The following is a 20,690-nucleotide window of genomic DNA, read 5'->3' as shown; positions in this document are numbered from 1 at the left end:
ACGATGCTACATTTTAGGATTACGTATGCTCCAACAAGGTCCACTTGTGTGGATATCTACTTGCTGAAAACGAATCCTGGCGTAGCCAACCTCAACGTGATAGGCACGTTAGCTTAATCGAATAAAAATAATTCGAAGTGGTCTGTATTCTGTCGAAACTGCCTGCGACGCCCTGATGAGATCCAAAAAGATCGAAATCGCGATCCGCGTCTGGCAGTTTCGACAGAATACAGACCACATCGAATTATTTTTATTCTCCTCTTCATTATTTAAAACCGTTTGACAACCATATTTCTTTAAATTTGGGTATGGCACGGCATGTCTGCGATGCTTCTCTAAGCGACATTCTTCTTCCCTTTATTTGTTTTACTGCTGTATGCAGATATTGCATGTTATAACTCCTTTTCCATCTTTTCCTAACTTCTTGCAATATTTTCGCGTCATGATCCTTTCTGCCCCATCAGCACGCCTCTAATCGAAAAAATGCCGATTACCGCGCCCGGTTATAATTTCAAAAAATTATGAGAGTCGTAGTAAGTTAATAATATTGATTAAGTTGCAATTTATTGTAAACAGAAAGACATTAACAAAAAATATCTGTAGTGCTGCGATTACAAACTTTTAAAAATACAGCCTTCTTACCTGTTATCTTTAACTACTAGCCACTGTCTACTAATGTGTGACTCATACTTTAAACCTCACATGCTATAAACGTAGTAACCCCTATCTGAACTTGTAGAATTGATAGGAGTTCTATCTCTATACATTTAACGCTTCTAATTTTAAGTTCCACTTAACAAGACGTGAATTGGGTTCTTTGAGTTTGAAAAGCCAACGTAAAGGTTCATGATCGGTTTCAATTATAAATTTCTTTCCATAAATATAGGGCCGAAAATGTTTTGTAGCGTCTATTATTGCCAAAAGTTCTCGCTCAATAGTCGAGCAGTTACGCTCAGCTGAATTAAGTGTCCGGGAATAGTATGCTATCGGTTTGTCTATGGCGTAATTACTGGCGTCAGTGGTAACAGTAAATTGTTTTGTGAAATCGGGATATTGAAGTATAGGAGCGTTGGTTAGAAGTTCTTTACACTTATGAAATGATATAGTTCGGATTATTAACATCTATGACAGTTCCCTTTTTTAAACAATTGGTAAACGGCTGTACAATTTTGGCAAAGTTTTTGAAGTAGCGTCGATAGTAACCTACTAGTCCTGAAAAGCTTTTAATTTCTTTAGTTGTTTTCGGTAATGGGTAGCGTTGGACGGCCTTAATTTTTTCCAGGTTCGGTTTTATACCTTGAGATGTAATGACATGACCCAAGAATACAACTTCCTTTTTTAAAAATTCTGATTTATTAAGTTGAACTTTTAAATTGAACTGTTTTAATTTTTCAAAAATCAATTTTATGTGAATTAGATGGTCCTGCAAAGATTTAGAAAAGATGAGTATGTCGTCCATGTATACAAAACAGAATTTATAGAGGTATTCTTTAAAAATGTTGTCCATAACTCTTTGGAACGTCGAAGGTGCATTTTTGAGGCCAAAAGGCATTCTTAAGTATTCATAGTGTCCGTTGTTCACACTAAACGCGGTTTTCTCAATCGATTTCTCTTCTACTTCAACCTGATGGAAACCTTGTGCCAAATCCAATGTACTAAAATAAACACATCTGCCTAAATTATCCAAAATTTCGTCAATTCTTGGAAGAGGGTAATTATCCTCGATCGTTTTATCATTCAACTTACGGTAGTCAATAACTAACCTCCATTGTTTTCTACCTGACGCGTCCAGTTTCTTTGGAACGATCCAAACCGGTGACGAGTATGGCGAAATAGATGGCCTAATAATTTTGTTATCTAATAACTTCTGTATTTGACGTTGTATTTCTTCTTTTAGGTGATAAGGATATCGATAAGATCTACTATAGACCGGAGCTTCATCAATAGTCTTAATATTGTGTTTAACAGCATTTGTAAAAGATAAATCGCAGTTTTCATTAAAGAAAATACTTTCATATTTCGCACACAGTTCCATAATTTTAATTCGCTCTTCTTCATTTAAGTGGTTAATTCTTATCGAATTTAGATGATCAGGGTCCGAATGCCGATTGAAAGGTTGACGAACTTCTACATTAAAAACTGGCTGAACATTAATAGGATGACTGAAATTAATTTGGCACGTTCTTTCTTCCTCGAAAGGTAATAAGCAAAATCCATTTTCTGCAAAAGCTATCGATTCGGGAATTCGTATGTATTGGTCCAATTCGGTTTCAGGTATTAAAATTTCTCCTTCATGGATACTAACGGGTACTTTTATCGTTTTGCTAATTTTTTGGGTAAAAGGCCTAAAATTATTATTATTTATATACTCTAAGAAAGGTATCTTTACATTACCTATTTGCAATACTTTATTAGAATAATCAATTTTCGCACCTAACTTATAAAAGTCCTCACTACCTAAAAGTGCATCGAATTGATTGTGCCACTTAACTACATGAAAATTAATGTTAGTTTTAATGCCGTATTCTTGTAACATAGCATAGCTAATATTCATTCATCATCAGTAATAGAATTATTTAGAGAAGTAACGGTAAAGAGCTTTGAAAAGAAACTATTAGAAAAATATTTATTGAGCAGGTTCGGGATTAAAGATGGAATTTGATGCTCCAGAATCAATTAAAATTTTAAGGGCAAATTGTGGTATGGTAATGAATGATAGTTTTGGCTGATTTATGATAGAGTTTAAGTCAAGTCGAACTGTTGAGGCTGGTTGGGAAAATTTTCTGCCTCTGTTTCCGCATTTTCTATGTAGTTGTTCCGCAATAAAGTTTCTAGGTTGAGTATTTGTATTTGCAAAATAATTTTGAGACTTTGGTTGCGTAAATCTAGTCGATAATAGACATTGATGTGGGTTTATATTCTTGCTTTTTCCCGAAAACTTGAGAATTAGTCGGATAATGCATTTGTACTGGTCGTGACTGTACATTAACTGATTGTTGTGGGAATGGTTGCCGTGGTTGAAACTGAGATCGAAAAGGTACAATGGGTCCTAGCCGTTGAATGTTCTGAGAGAAATTCGGCTGTGGTTTGTAATTAAATTGAGGTCTTTGATTTTGAACATGTGGGACTTTCTTAGCAAACAAGGGAGCCTTTTGCCGGTTCCTCATAAAGTTCATAAAACTAACTTGTTGTCTATTATTATCATATTTTCGCAATTCATTTAAGCAACATTCTATTGTTAACGGATTTATATTACATAAATGGGAACAATACGGTTCTAACAAACCTATTTTAAACGTATTTAAAGCTTGTTTGGTGTAAAAGTCTGTTTTGGAAATCCTGATATCAACGTTTGGATTTCTCAAATTAACATATTCTAATAATGTTTGTAGTTTTTGTCTGATACGTTCATAATAGTTTTCATAGCTTTCATTTGACAACTGAAAGCATGTAACTAAATCGTGAAGTAAAAGGTCCTCATTTCGCGGATCACCAAAACGAGATATTAAAACATCTTTTACTTGAGTCCACGTTTCAGCAGAAGATATAATTAATGGGTAGTTCTACAAACTAAGGAATTTTCGGCGGCTCAGCTAAAAGATCCTGAAAAATTTGTTACAAACTAATTTATTTGTATAACATACTGTAAAACTAACCTATGTCTAGTTGGTCTCTAAGAATAATTTAGATTTAAAATTATTTTCTTGACGAAATTACTATTCAAAGTGCCAAATTCTCAGGAACCTGCAGTGTCCCTCAAACAAAATGTAATCAAAAGTGTAATGTGATTTATTTACTACCACATTGAGGACAAAAATGAAACCAAAATAAAGAAGTACTTATTATATGTTCTTGCCTGGGAGACAAATTATCATTTTATTGTCGTAAAAATATTATAAAATCCTTTTCCAAAATTTGTCCCAACGGTATTATATCAGGATCCTGTTCAATGTAAAATAAGTAAATATTCAATATTCTATTAACTGAGAGACGTTGTCGTTCAGTTGAGTTAATTGTACCTACAAAAGGGGCAAAGAATACCACCTATTTTTTTGCACCTAGCGTGTTGTTCAGTCAGCCTGGCACAATCAAAAGAGGAAGTCGCGTCGTAATCAGTCGAGTTCACAGGATCCTGGTAAGATATTTACATACTAAATAAATATATAATATGGTAATTTTAGCGTTTTGATATGTAATTTGCTTACACCAAGGCTTAGTTCTGCTTAATTTTGATTGAATGTTTTTTAATCGATGTTTTTTTTAATTTTATTTAAAAATTCTCAGGAACCTGGTCTCAGGATCCTGTCAAATTGAGACCCAGAATACTAAGAACTATCCAGGGTCCTGAGAAGTTTATATTTAAATGCTGTTTGTGTGCAAGATAATTTGCAACTTTTTAGCTATACACTATAAAGTCAAAATAATAAAACGAACGATAGTGTAGTTACATACAAAACTTCGATAGTTTAAAAAAATTAAAATTAAAAGAAAAATGCAGAAATCAAAGAATAAACAGACTAAGGAGGATATATTAGAAAAAAAAAGGATAGCTGAAAAATTGAGATATGAAAAAATAAATAGTGATCCTGACAGATTAGCGGCTGAAAAAGAAAAAAAAAGCAAGAGTATAAAAAATTGAGATAAACTGGCAAAAAAACTAGTATCTGAAATGTCGGCTCGTGAAAAAAGACAAGCTCGCAAAAATTGGAGGCAATAATCAGACAAATCTTACAAAAAACAAGTCTATGGCCAACATGACAAGTCAATTTGTAATTTAAAAAGTTGATTTCGGTTGGTTTTATTTTTTTTTCCTCAGTTTCTTGGTTACACTCTCAGTTTCCTGCCGCTTGATTTCCTTGAAATGACCATAAATCCAAAATTTTAAAATATTTTGACTGTTCCACTTAACATAGGCTAAAAGACGTTGTATTCTTGATAATAGACTAAATTTCGAAATTAGAATGTACAAAAAATGTTGGGCCGAAATCAGACTCAGTTTCGTCCTTAGTTTGTAGAATAACCCTAATGTTTCTCTCGCATCACCTACGATCTTTGACTTAATTTGTTCGAAAAGTAACTTATTTAAAAGACAGTTAACGTCGGTTTTATTTTCAAAGAACGAAATAAATCTTTCCGACTGTTTAATAAAATAGGCTAAGTTTTTGGAACCACCTGAATATTTTGTGAGGGCTGAGCCATTTTAATATTTTGTTTAACTGAACTAAATGTAGTATTACTTAAACCAAGTTTTCGTTTCAATGCCCCCAAAGTTTCTAAATCAGAATCGCTATCTGAACTTGTAGAATTGATAGGAGTTCTATCTCTATACAATTAACGTACGTATTAAAGGGATGCAATGGAATTAAAAAGGAATGCAAAGACTTACAGGCTAGCTGATAAAAACATCCTTGTAGTCTCCTCCAACAGGCGGGGTCGATGTCCAAGTTTGTCTATCAAATTCGGCAGGGGAAATCCTCTCGATTGAAGATTATCCTTGTAACAACAGGNCATCTGTAGTACGATGCTACATTTTAGGATTACGTATACTCCAACAAGGTCCATTTGTATGGATAACTACTTGCTGAAACGAATCCCGGCGTAGCTAACATCAACGTGATAGGCACGTTACCATAATCGAATAAAATAATTCGAAGTGGTCTGTATTCTGTCGAAACTGCCCTAATACTAAAAATGCATAATCAGTAAAATACGTTCTCATGGTAACATCTCACGCTCGTCGGTTGTATATAGGTTCAAGGACATAACTCTGTATTGAGCACAGAATTTCCTTTTATTGGGACATTTGTTTGTTATTACTATGCATTTAAACAGCAGAAAATAATGAAGAAAAATTTCAATGTTCTTGTAGAAACATTCAATATGACAAGAATAAACATTACTTTCTTTACACTTACTTGATTTCCTCTTGAACCAATTGATCTCTTTGATTGTAAGAATCAACTTCATCTTGATTTTTTCTCAATTCTCGTTGAATTTTCTCAACTTCGTCCTCTTTAATTCGCAATTCTTGTTCTAAATCCCGCACCTTAAAAAATATAAATATATAAATTTAATATTTTATTCAAATTTTAGGCATAAAGGCAATCTAAAAATAATTCAATAAACCCTACTTAATTGACTGATGAAAAAAGCGTAATGAATTGTTTTAAGAAACGGCCTTTTTTGTTCTTAAACTATGGGGCGAAGCGGATTGAAAAAAATTATTAAACGACAATATTATAATGATAATTCATAAAGTAATCGCAACAAAAGTTTGCTCTTATATAATCAAATAAAATCATAAAAAATACACTTATTAAAGACCTACTTTAAAATAAAAAAAAACATTCCACCCTGCTATCAATTGATTTAAAAATAAATCTATTTCTTTTTAGCTTCCTAGCCAAAATTTTTTCATTATTATTTGAACTTCAATTGGACGGACATCTTCAATATCAGGGTATACAAAGGTGATTTCTTTTTTCCGTAGCTTTTTTCCTCAAAAATCTGACAATAAATTTTCTGGCATCTCTTCGATTCTTCCAACAAACAATCTTGACAACTTATATGTTTTGAACTCAACCAACAGAAAATTTTCTACGTTATAATTTTCTGTATTCTCCAATTGATTATTTTCAAGTGCTTTTGATGATTCCCAATCTCATAATCATTTTCAGAAATATGCGGCATTGTGCAGCTTCACTAATATTGTCATAAATTACGGAGAGACCAATAGGGAATCAGAGTCACTTCCACTTTTTATTTGTAGTTTCAATAATTTAATATCTTCGGAATGAATACTTTTGCCAGGAGCAACATTTAGTTTCTTTCCCCCCTTCTGTTGATTGTTGATGTATCTATACTACAAGCTTTAAAACCCACCTTTAAATTTTTATTACAGTTCAAGCCAATTGATTTGAAAACTATTTTCAGCAGTCTTGGAAATTCTGTTTTTGGAACAACCCCCCTGTTTGTTTTTTCCAATTTCCCAAAATGTTACGCCTGGCACGCTTCAGTGGTTGGAAGAAGGCCACATCAAGTGACTGACATATGTGAATGGAATTTTCCAGTAAGAGCACAAACCCAATATTATGTTCTATGCACGACTGGATGACATTTATGGTTAAATGACTGGAGAGATTATCCCCAATCATAGTTTTTGGAACATATAATCGTATACAATAAGGCTATAGAAGTTTATTGAACCAGTCTTGGAGTCAAACCACCCCGATTGGCTTCTATTATAAGCAGAACCCTCTATTCCATCTTCTGTCCATCCAATGAACATGTCTTTGACCTTATAAACGATGTACGGCGGGAAAACAGTTCCATCAAAACAACCAGCTACTATTACACTAGTGCTGCTTTTGGTCGAATCCATGATCCTTTCGGCATGTTTTACGCCATCCTATACTAAAACTTTTGCAATCCCAGGATCATCACAGAAATTAGTTTCATCATAATTAATGATGTTTGCCTCTGGTACACCGTTCAAACTTATTTGAAGATTGTTGAAATATTCTGACACTGTCTGTCTATTGAGGCTAGCCCTAACTCTTTTAATGTTTTTACAAAATTTAAGTGTTAATTTTCTACGCCGTTTTGTAAAATCAGAAAACCAATCCGTTCCCGGGCGAATGTATTAGAAAACCGATATACGTATACCACGCCTTTTAAAATAGCATTGAACGATGTTCAAAATATCCCTCTTTTGTAAAGGAAAGCCCCATTTAGCACATTCGAGAAGTCCATGCAGAAGAACATTCTCCTCTTCACAAAATACTATAAATGGCGCAGTGAACGCCATCTATAGCACGATGCTACATTTTTAGGATTACGTATGCTCCAACAAGGTCCACTTGCTGAAAACGAATCCTGGCGTAGCCAACCTCAACGTGATAGGCACGTTAGCTTAATCGAATAAAAATAATTCGAAGTGGTCTGTATTCTGTCGAAACTGCCTGCGACGCCCTGATGAGATCCAAAAAGATCGAAATCGCGATCCGCGTCTGGCAGTTTCGACAGAATACAGACCACATCGAATTATTTTTATTCTCCTCTTCATTATTTAAAACCGTTTGACAACCATATTTCTTTAAATTTGGGTATGGCACGGCATGTCTGCGATGCTTCTCTAAGCGACATTCTTCTTCCCTTTATTTGTTTTACTGCTGTATGCAGATATTGCATGTTATAACTCCTTTTCCATCTTTTCCTAACTTCTTGCAATATTTTCGCGTCATGATCCTTTCTGCCCCATCAGCACGCCTCTAATCGAAAAAATGCCGATTACCGCGCCCGGTTATAATTTCAAAAAATTATGAGAGTCGTAGTAAGTTAATAATATTGATTAAGTTGCAATTTATTGTAAACAGAAAGACATTAACAAAAAATATCTGTAGTGCTGCGATTACAAACTTTTAAAAATACAGCCTTCTTACCTGTTATCTTTAACTACTAGCCACTGTCTACTAATGTGTGACTCATACTTTAAACCTCACATGCTATAAACGTAGTAACCCGTAATTTGGGACAAACCTACGTAATGTACATTAATTAGTCAGATGAAGATGGCAGCATCATAAATATTAAAAATATATGTAGAATCCACTTCACCCCACCCCATCGGCTTCAACCCATTTGACGGTTATTCATCAAATACTGTCTAAAGTCTGCATTATGTTCGAACTGGCCACCATTAAATTTTTGTTCTATTACAAATGCACTTTCAAAATAAAACACGCCAACTTACTTTTGCCCAAAGTAATTCTTGTTGCACTGATGAAAGCTTTTGTCGTAATTTAACGATAGATTGGTGATTTTCAAGTTTCTGTTGTAGCTGTTCAATATTTTCTTTTAGCGTTCTAAGAACCTAAAAGCAATGAAACTTCCGTATTACGGCTTTTTCGATAACTTTATTCTTTGAAATGGCTTAAAATAAAAAATCCGAGTTAGACGATTTTGAATAAATGTAACACAATATATGTGTTAAAGAAATAAACAATATTCGAGATAGAAAGAATTTTTTCATAATTGAACCATTTTAATCCACTCCCAAGAAAAAAGTTAAGTTTTATAATTATTTGCAATATCAATAATGACAATAATCTACCTCTTCGTGGCTCTGCATTAACCTCAATGCGTCAGTCTTATTTTCATTGATTTGGTTGTATTCTTCCTTAAGGGCTTGTAAGCGAGTGGCTCGCATAAATAATTTAAATTTTTGTGTTGTATCGGCTGTGTTGAGAAAGTTACGCGATATATCTTGATTTAAAATACAAACGGGATTGTCCACTTGTATATTCAAATTCAGGCATATACGCTGTACTTCTTTGGATTGTGTGGAAATGACTTCACCTATTAAATAGTCAATATACGAGATGAGAGATAGTCTTGTATTTATTGTGACAGTTAGCTACATTTCGTTTATTCCTTGGAAAACATTCAAAAAATTTAGATTCCATTCTTAGCGTTGTATTAATATTGGAACAAATCACAGTCAAAATAGGGATGAAATAAATTTATTTATACAGGGTGTTTCTAAAATTAAGTAGCAACCTTTAAGAAAATTAAGTAAATGTTTGTATGTCCGAAAGTTCATCGTTTTCGAGAAAAACCTACAAAACGTAAAAAAAGTACAGGTAAATGTAATTCCGGTCCTGCAAAGAAATGTGACAATACAACGTCCTATTAAAACAGCTGGTACAGCATCCATGTTGCATTCTTTTGTTTTTTGTACTCATGTATTTTTAGTGTCTTTTGGTGGATATTATTTAAATACCAAAAAAAACACTAATAATAACAAATAACAATTTATAATAACCAGAACAAAACGAAAACACAAGTAACAAAAAGCACAAAGAGTGAAACAAACAAACGAGAACAAGGTAACAGAAAGAACAAGATAATACAACAATAACAATAACAATAACAAAGACAACAAAAATGAAACAATGTAGCAAATAGGCAAAGGCACTTACGAAAGGTGGTAGTAGCGGTAGACGAGAGACTGTCTTGAGATAAGAAATTTTAGAGTATTTATAGGATAGGGTTGTTAGTAATTTTGATAGAATGTTCTAGAAGGAAAAGTAGTGAGAGAGAGGGTGAAGACACTAGTTTCTAGGAATACACAGAATTAGATAGTACAGAATTCAAGAGAAAGNACTTCGTGGGACACCAGTAGTTATTAACACATGTTTTATTCCTTCTTCAGCACAATACGTTTGAAATTCTTGGCCAGTAAAAGCTGTGCCACGGTCACTAATAATCCTTGCGGGATTACCAAAAACTTGTTGCTGTTTCTTTAAACAATCTACAACCTCTTTAGACGTGGTTGACTTCGTAGGGTATAGCCATGTAAACTTTCTTCGTTTTCTAATATTTTCTTTAACGCCTGTACGTATTCATCTTTTCCTTGTGCGATTTGTATACACTCCATTCTCCTTAGAAATATCCTCAGTAATTGTCATCAGCGTCACGGGATATCTGTTTAGTGCATCGACATGCGCCATTTGGTTACCTCTCCTACAATCTCATATGTGTATTCCTCCAAAAGTAAAGCCCAACGTGCAACTCTTGTTGTGAGATCCTTTTATCCATTGTACGTTGAAATGCAGCACAATCTGTCACTATTCGAAATTTTTGACCTAGCAGGTACACTCTAAATTTTTTAACAGCATGAATAATAGCGAGAACCTCTAACTCGTAACTATTATATTTTTCCTATCAAAATTTCGGAAATACCCCGTAAGTCCTAGAAAGGATTGAACTTGTTTAGTCGTCGTAGGTTACTCTCCATTTTCTATGATGAATCCTAAAAATTCCACTTTCTTCTGTAAAAATTGACATTTTTGCTTCTTAATCTCTAAACCATACTCTTTGGCTACTTGAAGAACTATTTTCAATCTTTCCAATCCTTCATTTTCATCCTTACTTAACACTATCAAGTCATCCATGTAGTACATCATAATATTTCGTCTTGTCAAATCTCGAAAGATGTAAGTTATTGTAGCGACCACGAGCGTGATTGTGTGCGATCGGGCATACGTGTGTGTGAGCGGCTTATCGATTCGCCGACTAGCCGCGGGCGCTTTTCTTCATGTGCGCCGTATCTGTAAACGTGTGTGTCGTACCTGCGTTCCGGGAAAGCATTTAAACCATTCAAAGAAAACGAGACTTTTCTGGACGGCTGGAGAATGTTCCCGAAAGGAGGCAAGGGAGTATAAAAAGGAAGAGACGATCGCCAGAGTGGAGTAGAAATAAATTGACCGTTGTAGAAGTGAGGAGTAGAAGTAAATAGACCGTTGCAGAAGTGAATTAAGAAATAAATTGAGAGTAATAGAAGTGAAATAAATAGAACAGTGAATAGTAACAGTAGTGTAAATAAATAGAATAATTACCTAAGTTTAGTAATAATTTAATAGTATTTTAAAGTTCAATAATAATTAGTGTAAATAAATAGTTTTTGTCTTAGAAGTTAAATTTTGTTAAACCCACAGATATCAAACAAATGTTCCGACAAATATTAATACACCCTGATGACAGTAAGTATCAGTTAATTATGTGGAGATACGAAGATTCTCAAAAGATACAATTATACACATTGAATACCGTAACTTATGGTACAGTTTGCGCACCGTTTTTGGCAACAAGAGATTTACAACAAATTGCGACAGCTAACAAACAAAAATATCCGCGAACATGTCAAATTATAAAGGATTCATTTTACATGGACGATTTATTATGCAGTATAGAAACGTTGGAAGAAGCGTTAAAGGTTTACCAAGAGTTAACCGAAATTTTTAATCAGGCAGGATTTAAGTTGAGAAAGTGGTCATCAAATGAAAAGGCAATATTAAATGAAATTTTAAAGGACAACAAGGAAGAAGAGAAGATAGTAGCAATTAAAGACAGTAAAGAATTAAAAACCTTAGGAATTTCATGGATAGCCAATTCAGATAGTTTAAATTATTCAGTTAATATATCAACCAATTATTCACGCATATCAAAAAGAACAGTTTTAGCCCAAGTGTCCAACATTTTCGATCCGTTGGGATTAGTTGGTCCTACAGTAATCATAGCTAAATTATTTTTACAATACTTATGGGAATTAAACTTGTCATGGGATAATGAATGGGGTAATAATGATAATGAATGATAATAAATAATAATGATAATGATAATGAACCTCTAGAGTTGTGCCAAAATTGAGTAACATTCAACAAAGGGTTGAAGGACATAAACAATATTACAATACCAAGACAAGTTACATGTACTAATGCTGTGAAAATTACATGGATTCAATGACGCGTCAGAGCGTGCCTATGGCGCATCTGTTTATCTTGTGTCTTACGACTCAAAGTATAAAAAATATTCAAATCAAGTAACATACGCTACCTCGATTAGAGCTTTTAGCAGCTACACTACTTTCAACGTTAGTTTATAGGGTAAAATGTGATCTAAAAATTAATTTATCAAGCACTAGCTGACCCGGCAGACTTCGTACTGCCTCAATCGATAAATAAAAGACCTAAACTTTTGTATAAAATAAACTTAAAACAAACAAAAGGAATCCNAAATCCATTTTCTGCAAAAGCTATCGATTCGGGAATTCGTATGTGTTGGTCTAATTCCGTTTCAGGTATTAAAATTTCTCCTTCATGAATATTAACGGGTACTTTAATCGTTTTGCTAATTTTTTGGGTAAAAGGCCTAAAGTTGTGATTATTTATATATTCTAAGAAAGGTATTTTTACATTACCTATTTGCAATACTTTATTAGAATAATCAATTTTCGCACTTAGCTTATAAAAATCCTCGCTACCTAAAAGTGCATCAAATTGATTGTGCCACTTAACTACATGAAAATTAATGTTTGTTTTAATGCCGTATTCTTGTAACATAGGATAGCTAATATTTTTATCGTCAGTAATAGAATTATTAAGAGAAGTAACGGTAAAGAGCTTTGAAAAGAAACTATTAGAAAAATATTTTTGAGCAGGTTCGGGATTAATGATAGAATTTGATGCTCCTGAATCAATTAAAATTTTAAGGTCAAATTGTGGTACGCTAATGAATGGTAGTTTTGGCTGATTTATGATAGAGTTTAAGTCAAGTCGAACTGTTGAGGCTGGTCGGGAAAATTTTCTGTCTCTGTTTCCGCATTTTCTACGTATTCGTGATTGTTATGAGGTTGTTGTTCAAAATCTGAGGGATTGTGATAGTAATCCTCTGATTCACAAGGCGTTTGCTCCGAATCCTCAATATTATGTAGTTGTTCCGCAATAAAATTTCTAGGTTGAGTATTTGTATTTGCAAAATAATTTTGAGACTTTGGTTGTGTAAATCTAGTCGATGTAGACATTGGTGTGGGTTTATATTCTTGCTTTTTCCCGAAAACTTGAGAATTAGTCGGATAATGCATTTGTACTGGTCGTGACTGTACATTAACTGATTGTTGTGGGAAAGGTTGCCGTGGTTGAAATTGAGATCGAAAAGGTACAATAGGTCCTAGACGTTGAACATTCTGAGAGAAATTCGGCTGTGGTTTGTAATTAAATTGAGGTCTTTAATTTTGAAGAGGTGGGATTTTCTTAGCAAACGAGGGAGCCTTTTGTCGGTTCCTCATAAAGTTCATAAAACTAACTTGCTGTCTATTATTATCATATTTTCGCAATTCATTTAAGCAACATTCTATTGTTAACGGATTTATATTAAATAAATGGGAACAATACGGTTCTAACAAACCTGTCTTAAACGTATTTAAAGCTTGTTTGGTGTAAAAATCTGTTTTGGAAATCCTGATATCAACGTTCGGATTTCTCAAATTAACATATTCTAGTAACGTTTGTAGTTTTTGTCTGATACGTTCATAATAGTTTTCATAGCTTTCATTTGATAACTGAAAGCATGTAACTAAATCGTTAAGTAAAAGGTCCTCATTTCGCGGATCACCAAAACGAGATATTAAAACATCTTTTACTTGAGTCCACGTTTCAGCAGAAGATATAATTAATGTTTCTCTCGCATCACCTACGATCTTTGATTTAATTTGTTCGAAAAGTAACTTATTTAAAAGACAGTTAACGTCGGTTTTATTTTCAAAGAATGAAATAAATCTTTCCGACTGTTTAATAAAATAGGCTAGGTTTTTGGAACCACCTGAATATTCAGGAATCATATCCTTAGCTAAATTTAATTCTAATTGTGAGGGCTGAGCCATTTTAATATTTTGTTTAACTGAAGTAAATGTAGTATTACTTAAACCAAGTAGTTTTCGTTTCAATGCCCCTAAAGTTTCTAAATCAGAATCGCTATCTGAACTTGTAGAATTGATAGGAGTTCTATCTCTATACATTTAACGTACGTATTAAAGGGATACAATGGAATTACTTAAAAAGGAATGCAAAGACTTACAGGCTAGCTGATAAAAACATCCTTGTGGTCTCCTCCAACAGGCGGGGTCGATGTCCAAGTTTGTCTATCAAATTCGGCAGGGGAAATCCTCTCGATTGAAGATGATTCTTGTAACAACAGGCACAAGCAACGCTATGATCACTATTGATATTCACGTAACACTTTATGCTCGACGTTTTCGTATCCGCAACAAAGAGTTGAAACTCACGACTTTCCGAATTATTCGCTATGAATTATTCTGTAGTTAAAGTCTCTGCGGATCCTGTTCGCAGCGCCAATTATCTTTTCAATTGATGAAAAGTTATTTTTAAAAACAATTATTTTATTAAGTAACTACAAAAGCTTAAAAGTGAAGCAGGCGACTTCTCTAATCGAGAGACTAATAAGAAGTGAACAATTTCATTATTACATATTATAAAGATGCAACATTAATACCAAAAAATGCAAAATCAGTAAAATACGTTCTCACGGTAATATCTCACACTCGTTGTTTGTATATTGGTTCAAGGACATAACTATGTCATGGAGGAAGGTCATCTGATGTTTAGCACCTGCGAGGGGTTTATTCATCGTTTTTTGCTCTTTAAAAGTGTATGAATTCAAAACGTGGAAGTGTTTATTAATTTTGGAAATAAACACTGCAGTTGCCATCGCCGTTGCAAGAAGTTCATTTAATGCAATGTATGTGTTTTAACTAGCAGCCACAGTGCTACACATAACTTGAGCTGCTTACTTCCATCCGCTCGAAGTTGTTGGGATGTATGTGGCTATCTGTTAATTCAGGTGCCAACTGAAAAGTTTGTTGCTTGTCTCTAGTATAAAAAGGTTCAAGAAAGGCTTTATTTATGTTGCCTTCCTCTATAGAAAACGTTTTATCAAAAAATTGATTTCGTGTTGATTTTAATAAATGAGGAGTGTCAAATAAAAAAAAATTGTCTCACCGTTAATCTTAAAATAATTTTTTTCAGGACTTACACACCTAACTTACTGGATAATTTAATAAAATTTGATCTTTGATCTGTAATAAATGCTGCTACATCTAATCCAATGTCTCGCAGTTTTACAATGGAAGTTTCGATAATCTTATGCAAGTCATCCACTGGACAAGAATCATTAATTAAGAAATATGCAATCGGTTGCTTCCGATTTACATGAATACCCCTTATCATTAATACTAAAGCACTATTCGTACAATCGAATCCAACAATTCTGTCCTTACTTGTGTTGTAAAATAAATTTGTTTTTAAACTAACTTCATCAGCACAAACTCCACAGTTCTTTGCCAAATCCGTCATGTATCCACTTTATTTTTCACAACACTAAAAATAAAGTTATTTAGTGCTGGTGTCGCTTCCCATTTGCTGGTTATTCTGCAAAGAGTTGATTTAGATGGCAACCAAAAATATTTTTACTAAACTGCTTAAACTTGTTTGTGTATATAGATCCTTGTGGGTGTCGTTTTCCCAACTGCAACTGCATTTTAATGAAATTTACAGTTCCCTCATTGCAATTTTCTTCACAATATTTTATAACATCTTCTTCTTCAAATGTTTTCTGTCGAATATCCTTTAGCGATTTTTGAAGAAATTTGGCCTCCTTTATAAGCTTCCTCTTTATTGGGGGTTTGTGAAGCCACATGACCTAAATCTAATATATTTATTAGATAATGATACAATCACAAGGAATTAGGTAAGTAAACAATTCAATTTACCTTTGTCAACTTTTGAGCTGCCTGGTTCTGCATAAGGTACATTTTCTTTTTCTTGTATTATATTTGCTGCTGCACTTTCTGCTAATAAAACAATTTTAATTACACGAATTATATCAACATTGTCCACAAAGTTTTACCTTGTAATGGGCCCACATGCTTGCTACTATTACCTACAATTCCTTCTTCAGTAGCAGTTCTGATGTCTGCAATTCACATGATACAAAATAAGCAATGTTGAGTTAAAGGACAAATATGTAAATTTGACATGTATTACTGATTTAATACACATTAAAAAATACCAATACGTTTACATAGATACAAGGACGGAAATGCTTCAGGGGTTAGTCGGTTCTTTTTGTTATTTTTAAAGAATCCGTCTTCAAAATGCACCATAAACTCCCTACATTTTTGTAGGAGCCATCTAATAAATCCACTCTTCCAATTTTTTTTAACCACAATGCTCCTCTGCAAATTGCACAAACATTTATTAACTTATCGGGCAAATTAAACTAATAGTAATTTGTTGCAATGTACAATATGCAATAAATATGACACAGCGTCTCCTAGCAGTAACCTGCGCAAACATACAATTTGAATAGAAGAACAAAAGCTTTCACGGCCGGAATCCATAGTCAGCGACTCACTTCAAGATCTACGTTCACGTTGTCAACGCAGCACTACCACTGAGGATGTCAGCCGCAGTAGCTGACGAAACGTCTGGACAGAATAGTTCACTTAGACCACGGCCCTACAGCCCGAATCTTCATTCTACTATACAATTTGAATACCGTAAATTAACGGAGTACAATTACTGCATTAGGTTTATACTGTGGTACTGAGAACACGTAAGGCCTGTAACGTGTTTCTCCCACTCCCAACATCCCTGCTCAACACCTTGAGAAGCAAGAATCTTTATGCTTTAATTTTGTATGCTTAAGGTCAAAAGTTTCATTTATATTTTATTCACCCACGTATCTTGTTTCATAAAAGTTATCAGATTTGGTGGGACATTCAATACAGATTGTCGCAGTATCCTTTACTTTAAAGAATCCATCCTGGATGTCAAAAATATTTATATTACTTCCTTATGTTTCTTTGTACTTCTCTGTCTCTTCAAATTTACTTAATTTAAGATTCAGAATCCTCTTTAGTTGAGTTGGAGAAGATATTAGATCGTGCTATCACTGTTATTCACTAGTAAGCAGGTTCTATCAATAAATTATCTGTTATTTAGATCTTTATTCTTAGTTTCGAAGTTAAAGACCGACCTAGTGTGTCATAAGAGTCTTTTTCATAGTTAAAACTTACATTTCAAATAAAACTGTTTTAATAAGAGCAATAAAATGCGGCTTCACAAATGATATTTAAAAAAATGTTTATCCAACTTAAAACAGACGTTTCTATTTATGTTTAAACGCAAACCCTAATAAAAAACAAGACTAATTTAATGTGAAGGATGAATACATTGACTTTTAACGGGTTTGTTATTATCAGGCTCGAATTTACTGAGAAACATCCTTCAGTCACCTTTCTTTTTTTAATCAGCAGCATTGCCGCAACACTAAATCTACGTTCACACAAACACAATGATGGGAATGCTATTAAAACTTGAACAATACACGACAATCTTAGGTACAATTGCGGTAGTGGTTTTTGTAGCCGAAATTTTTTGTAGTAATTTTTGAATTTGATATTTCTTCGTTGTCACTTCTTTAAGTTCTTTTTCCAAGCGGGATGATTCTGCAGTGTTGACATTTGAGAATGGATCCACGGTCCGGTATCTCCAATTTTAAAATGTCCTAGAATTGATCTTTGAAATCGCTGTGGAGGTTCTCCAAATGTTGGCAGTAGGTAAACAAGCAAGTCGTCGTTGTTGAATGATGTTGCTGATGAATTAGGGAAATTGTGGGACTAATGTCTGCTAAAATTTTTCACGTGTAAGAGGAGTTTGGCTACGAAAGCAGCAACAACATTTTACGTTTTAATCTTTGACAGGTTTGAATTTCCTTTTTCCTTTTCCTCGAACGAACTGCTTCTGCGGCGCTGACTAAATTGTTGCAATTGGAAATTCAAGTGAATTTGATGTGCCTGGTTTCACACCATCATCGTAAGTTGCTCTAGTGCTTCCAACTGTAAGAGATTCCTTCACATTTGGTATTAAATCCGCATCCTCAGAAACACGTCCTACCACATCAGTACTATGTGGTTGCTCTTGGTCATCTTGTGTCACATTGGTTGGTTTTGTTGTATATTGTATAGAATGGTCCATCAAATTTTCATTATTATTTGTTACTGAGGGATCTACACCAGAACCAAATATGTTGTCTGTTTCTTCTTGGGTTGGACTAGTATTTACGTGTTCAGCTGGTGATAAATGCTCGTTGGCAGGTCCAGATTCAGGTTTAGTATCTGCAACATAGATCTGATTCAACGGAATCTTTGTAGTCTCTGCTGGTTCAATCATATAGTCTCGGAAAATATCAGCATTTACTGGCCACAAACCTGTACTTTTAAAGCCATTACTTGCATTTCGAACCGTTGCAACTTTTCCATGTGCTTGAGCAAACAAACCTCCGATTTGTAAATGGGTAACAACGCGCCGTGGATGATTTTTTATTCACTGGAAGATTTCTTGATTGAAATATGTCTTTAATGGTCCATAAATACTGACGTCCAAGGGCTGCATTCGATGAGTGCAGTGTGGAGGCAGACACAGCATATGAATGTCATTTTCTTTAGCATTTGTCAAACATTATTTGCTTTTGTGACTTACGTGACCATCACAAATGAATAGAACCGGGTCTTCCTTACTTGCTTTCGTGTCTACTTGAAAATGTTTTAATCATTTTACAAATAGCGAGAAAATGTTTCCATAAAAAAAGTTTGCCTTTTAGTAAAGAACGTTTTTTCACCCAGCGAAAGTGGTGAGCCGCTGTTATTAAGGAACTAAGTCTGTACCCTTAACTTGCAGAATTAATTACAGGTATAAGGAGTGGTTTTAAAAAAAGAGACCCCTCTGCCACTGTTAACACCGACAACTCAGTCTACAAGTTGGCACTATCGCAATAGCTGATTTCACACAACTACCCCTTTCGGACTTAACGCCTGTAATGTCCCGTCTTGATTTAGACGGACTACGCGCCTAATTGGTATAAAATTTAATCTGAATTAACTGGTTTAAATGATGTATGAATATTTTGCTGGTTTAAGTGAAGATTCAATATTGTCCGGTTTAAGTGATGAATCAGTATTGTCTACCCTATATAATACATGTCTAAGTATTTAAAGCTAAACTATATACAAGGGGTAAGTGGGGTGGTTACCACTATTGGTTGAGACTAGGAATTGGAAAGTGGTAGGCGTTATGAAATTCTAAATAAAGGAAAAAGGTCGGTTCTGGAGACAAAAATACAATCCTAAACTAATCTGATTCGTTGCAGTGTGCCCCGAATATCGAGAGACAACTGTCATAAAGCTATGTCATAAATTAAGAAAACTGCCTGTCTATCAAAGGCACAAAGGCACAGCAGGAACGGTCTAAATTTTCTAAATACTAAAAAGTTTTGTACACTATACACGAGTTATTTGGCCGATACTATCCCTTTCTTAAAAAAAAAAAACAATTTAAAGCGATTCTTAAACTTTTATTTATTGTTGCAAACTTATTATTAAATTTGAAGTACACGCCTTTGGATTAATGTGGCCGTAGAGATAGGAGTTACCTCTTAAGGTAATACTAATACACCATGTGCGTTAAGTATAAGACCAATAAGATATCGGCCCGTCCGCGTAGGAAAGACTTTTGTAACTGAATTTTAATAATTAAAATTAAAATAATGAAAACTGTAGTTTTGTTAATTATGCAAAACTGGACGGATGACGTAGGTAGTGCCAACCGTCTATGGTCGATAAGGCACGTTATTTATTACAACGTTAACAATTTTAGTATCGTTAACTCATGTAACTGATGAATCGGAACAACGTCTTTGACCTCCTCCACCCACCTCTGCCCCCCCCAATAACACACATCCCTAATGTTTTCAGCGGATTTTTTTCTCACCCCATTTTCAACCCAATTTTTCATCCCTCGCATACCGTAAAAAAGCAGGTATATTCACATTTCATCGTTTACAGGTAATGTGCTCTCCTTACGTTTTACTGTAATGCGTTTTTCTTATTTACTTATTACTGCACACACAAATTACAATTCCCATACATACCTACGTTCTAATTAACATTACACTTAACTATTTACACACACCTTTTATTCCCTTTATTTCCCCGGGTCTTTAGGTACATGCGCCAACTGCTGCGCCAGATTCTGCACATCCACACGGGCGCTTCGTTTCCACCTCATGCCCTAGGACGTCTTCTTCGAGACGCAACCTATCTTCTTCCACTAGCTCCAGCGACCTCGTCTTCAAGAATGGTCCTGCATTTTCGCACTTGGGCGAGCTCTGTGCTCACGTTACCGCGAGCATCGCGCTTCCTCTCCCAAGCTGACGTCAGTGCCTCCATCTTTTCTCGTACATGATGAGCACTTACCATGACCCCTTGTTACATA

At 34.4% G+C, this 20,690-nt stretch overlaps 1 protein-coding gene across 1 annotated transcript in view; it reads right to left on the bottom strand.

The window, feature by feature from the left end:
- LOC108739421 (structural maintenance of chromosomes protein 6) overlaps positions 1 to 20,644 on the bottom strand; it is a 51,506-nt gene extending 30,862 nt beyond the window's left edge. The window contains exons 1-5 of the mRNA XM_025980318.1: positions 20,599 to 20,644; positions 20,479 to 20,558; positions 9,113 to 9,415; positions 8,753 to 8,872; positions 5,916 to 6,046 (exon numbers count right to left, since the gene is read on the bottom strand). Coding sequence (XP_025836103.1) covers positions 5,916 to 6,046; positions 8,753 to 8,872; positions 9,113 to 9,415; positions 20,479 to 20,558; positions 20,599 to 20,644 — 680 coding nt within the window. The remainder of the gene's footprint in view (positions 1 to 5,915; positions 6,047 to 8,752; positions 8,873 to 9,112; positions 9,416 to 20,478; positions 20,559 to 20,598) is intronic.
- Positions 20,645 to 20,690: the final 46 nt, after the last annotated feature.

The sequence above is a fragment of the Agrilus planipennis genome, unplaced genomic scaffold, assembly GCF_000699045.2.
Source record: "Agrilus planipennis isolate EAB-ADULT unplaced genomic scaffold, Apla_2.0 scaffold166, whole genome shotgun sequence".
In the NCBI taxonomy this organism is placed as follows: Eukaryota; Metazoa; Arthropoda; class Insecta; order Coleoptera; family Buprestidae; genus Agrilus; species Agrilus planipennis.
Note: the sequence above shows the minus strand (reverse complement) of the source record. Positions and strands in the feature narration are given on the sequence as shown.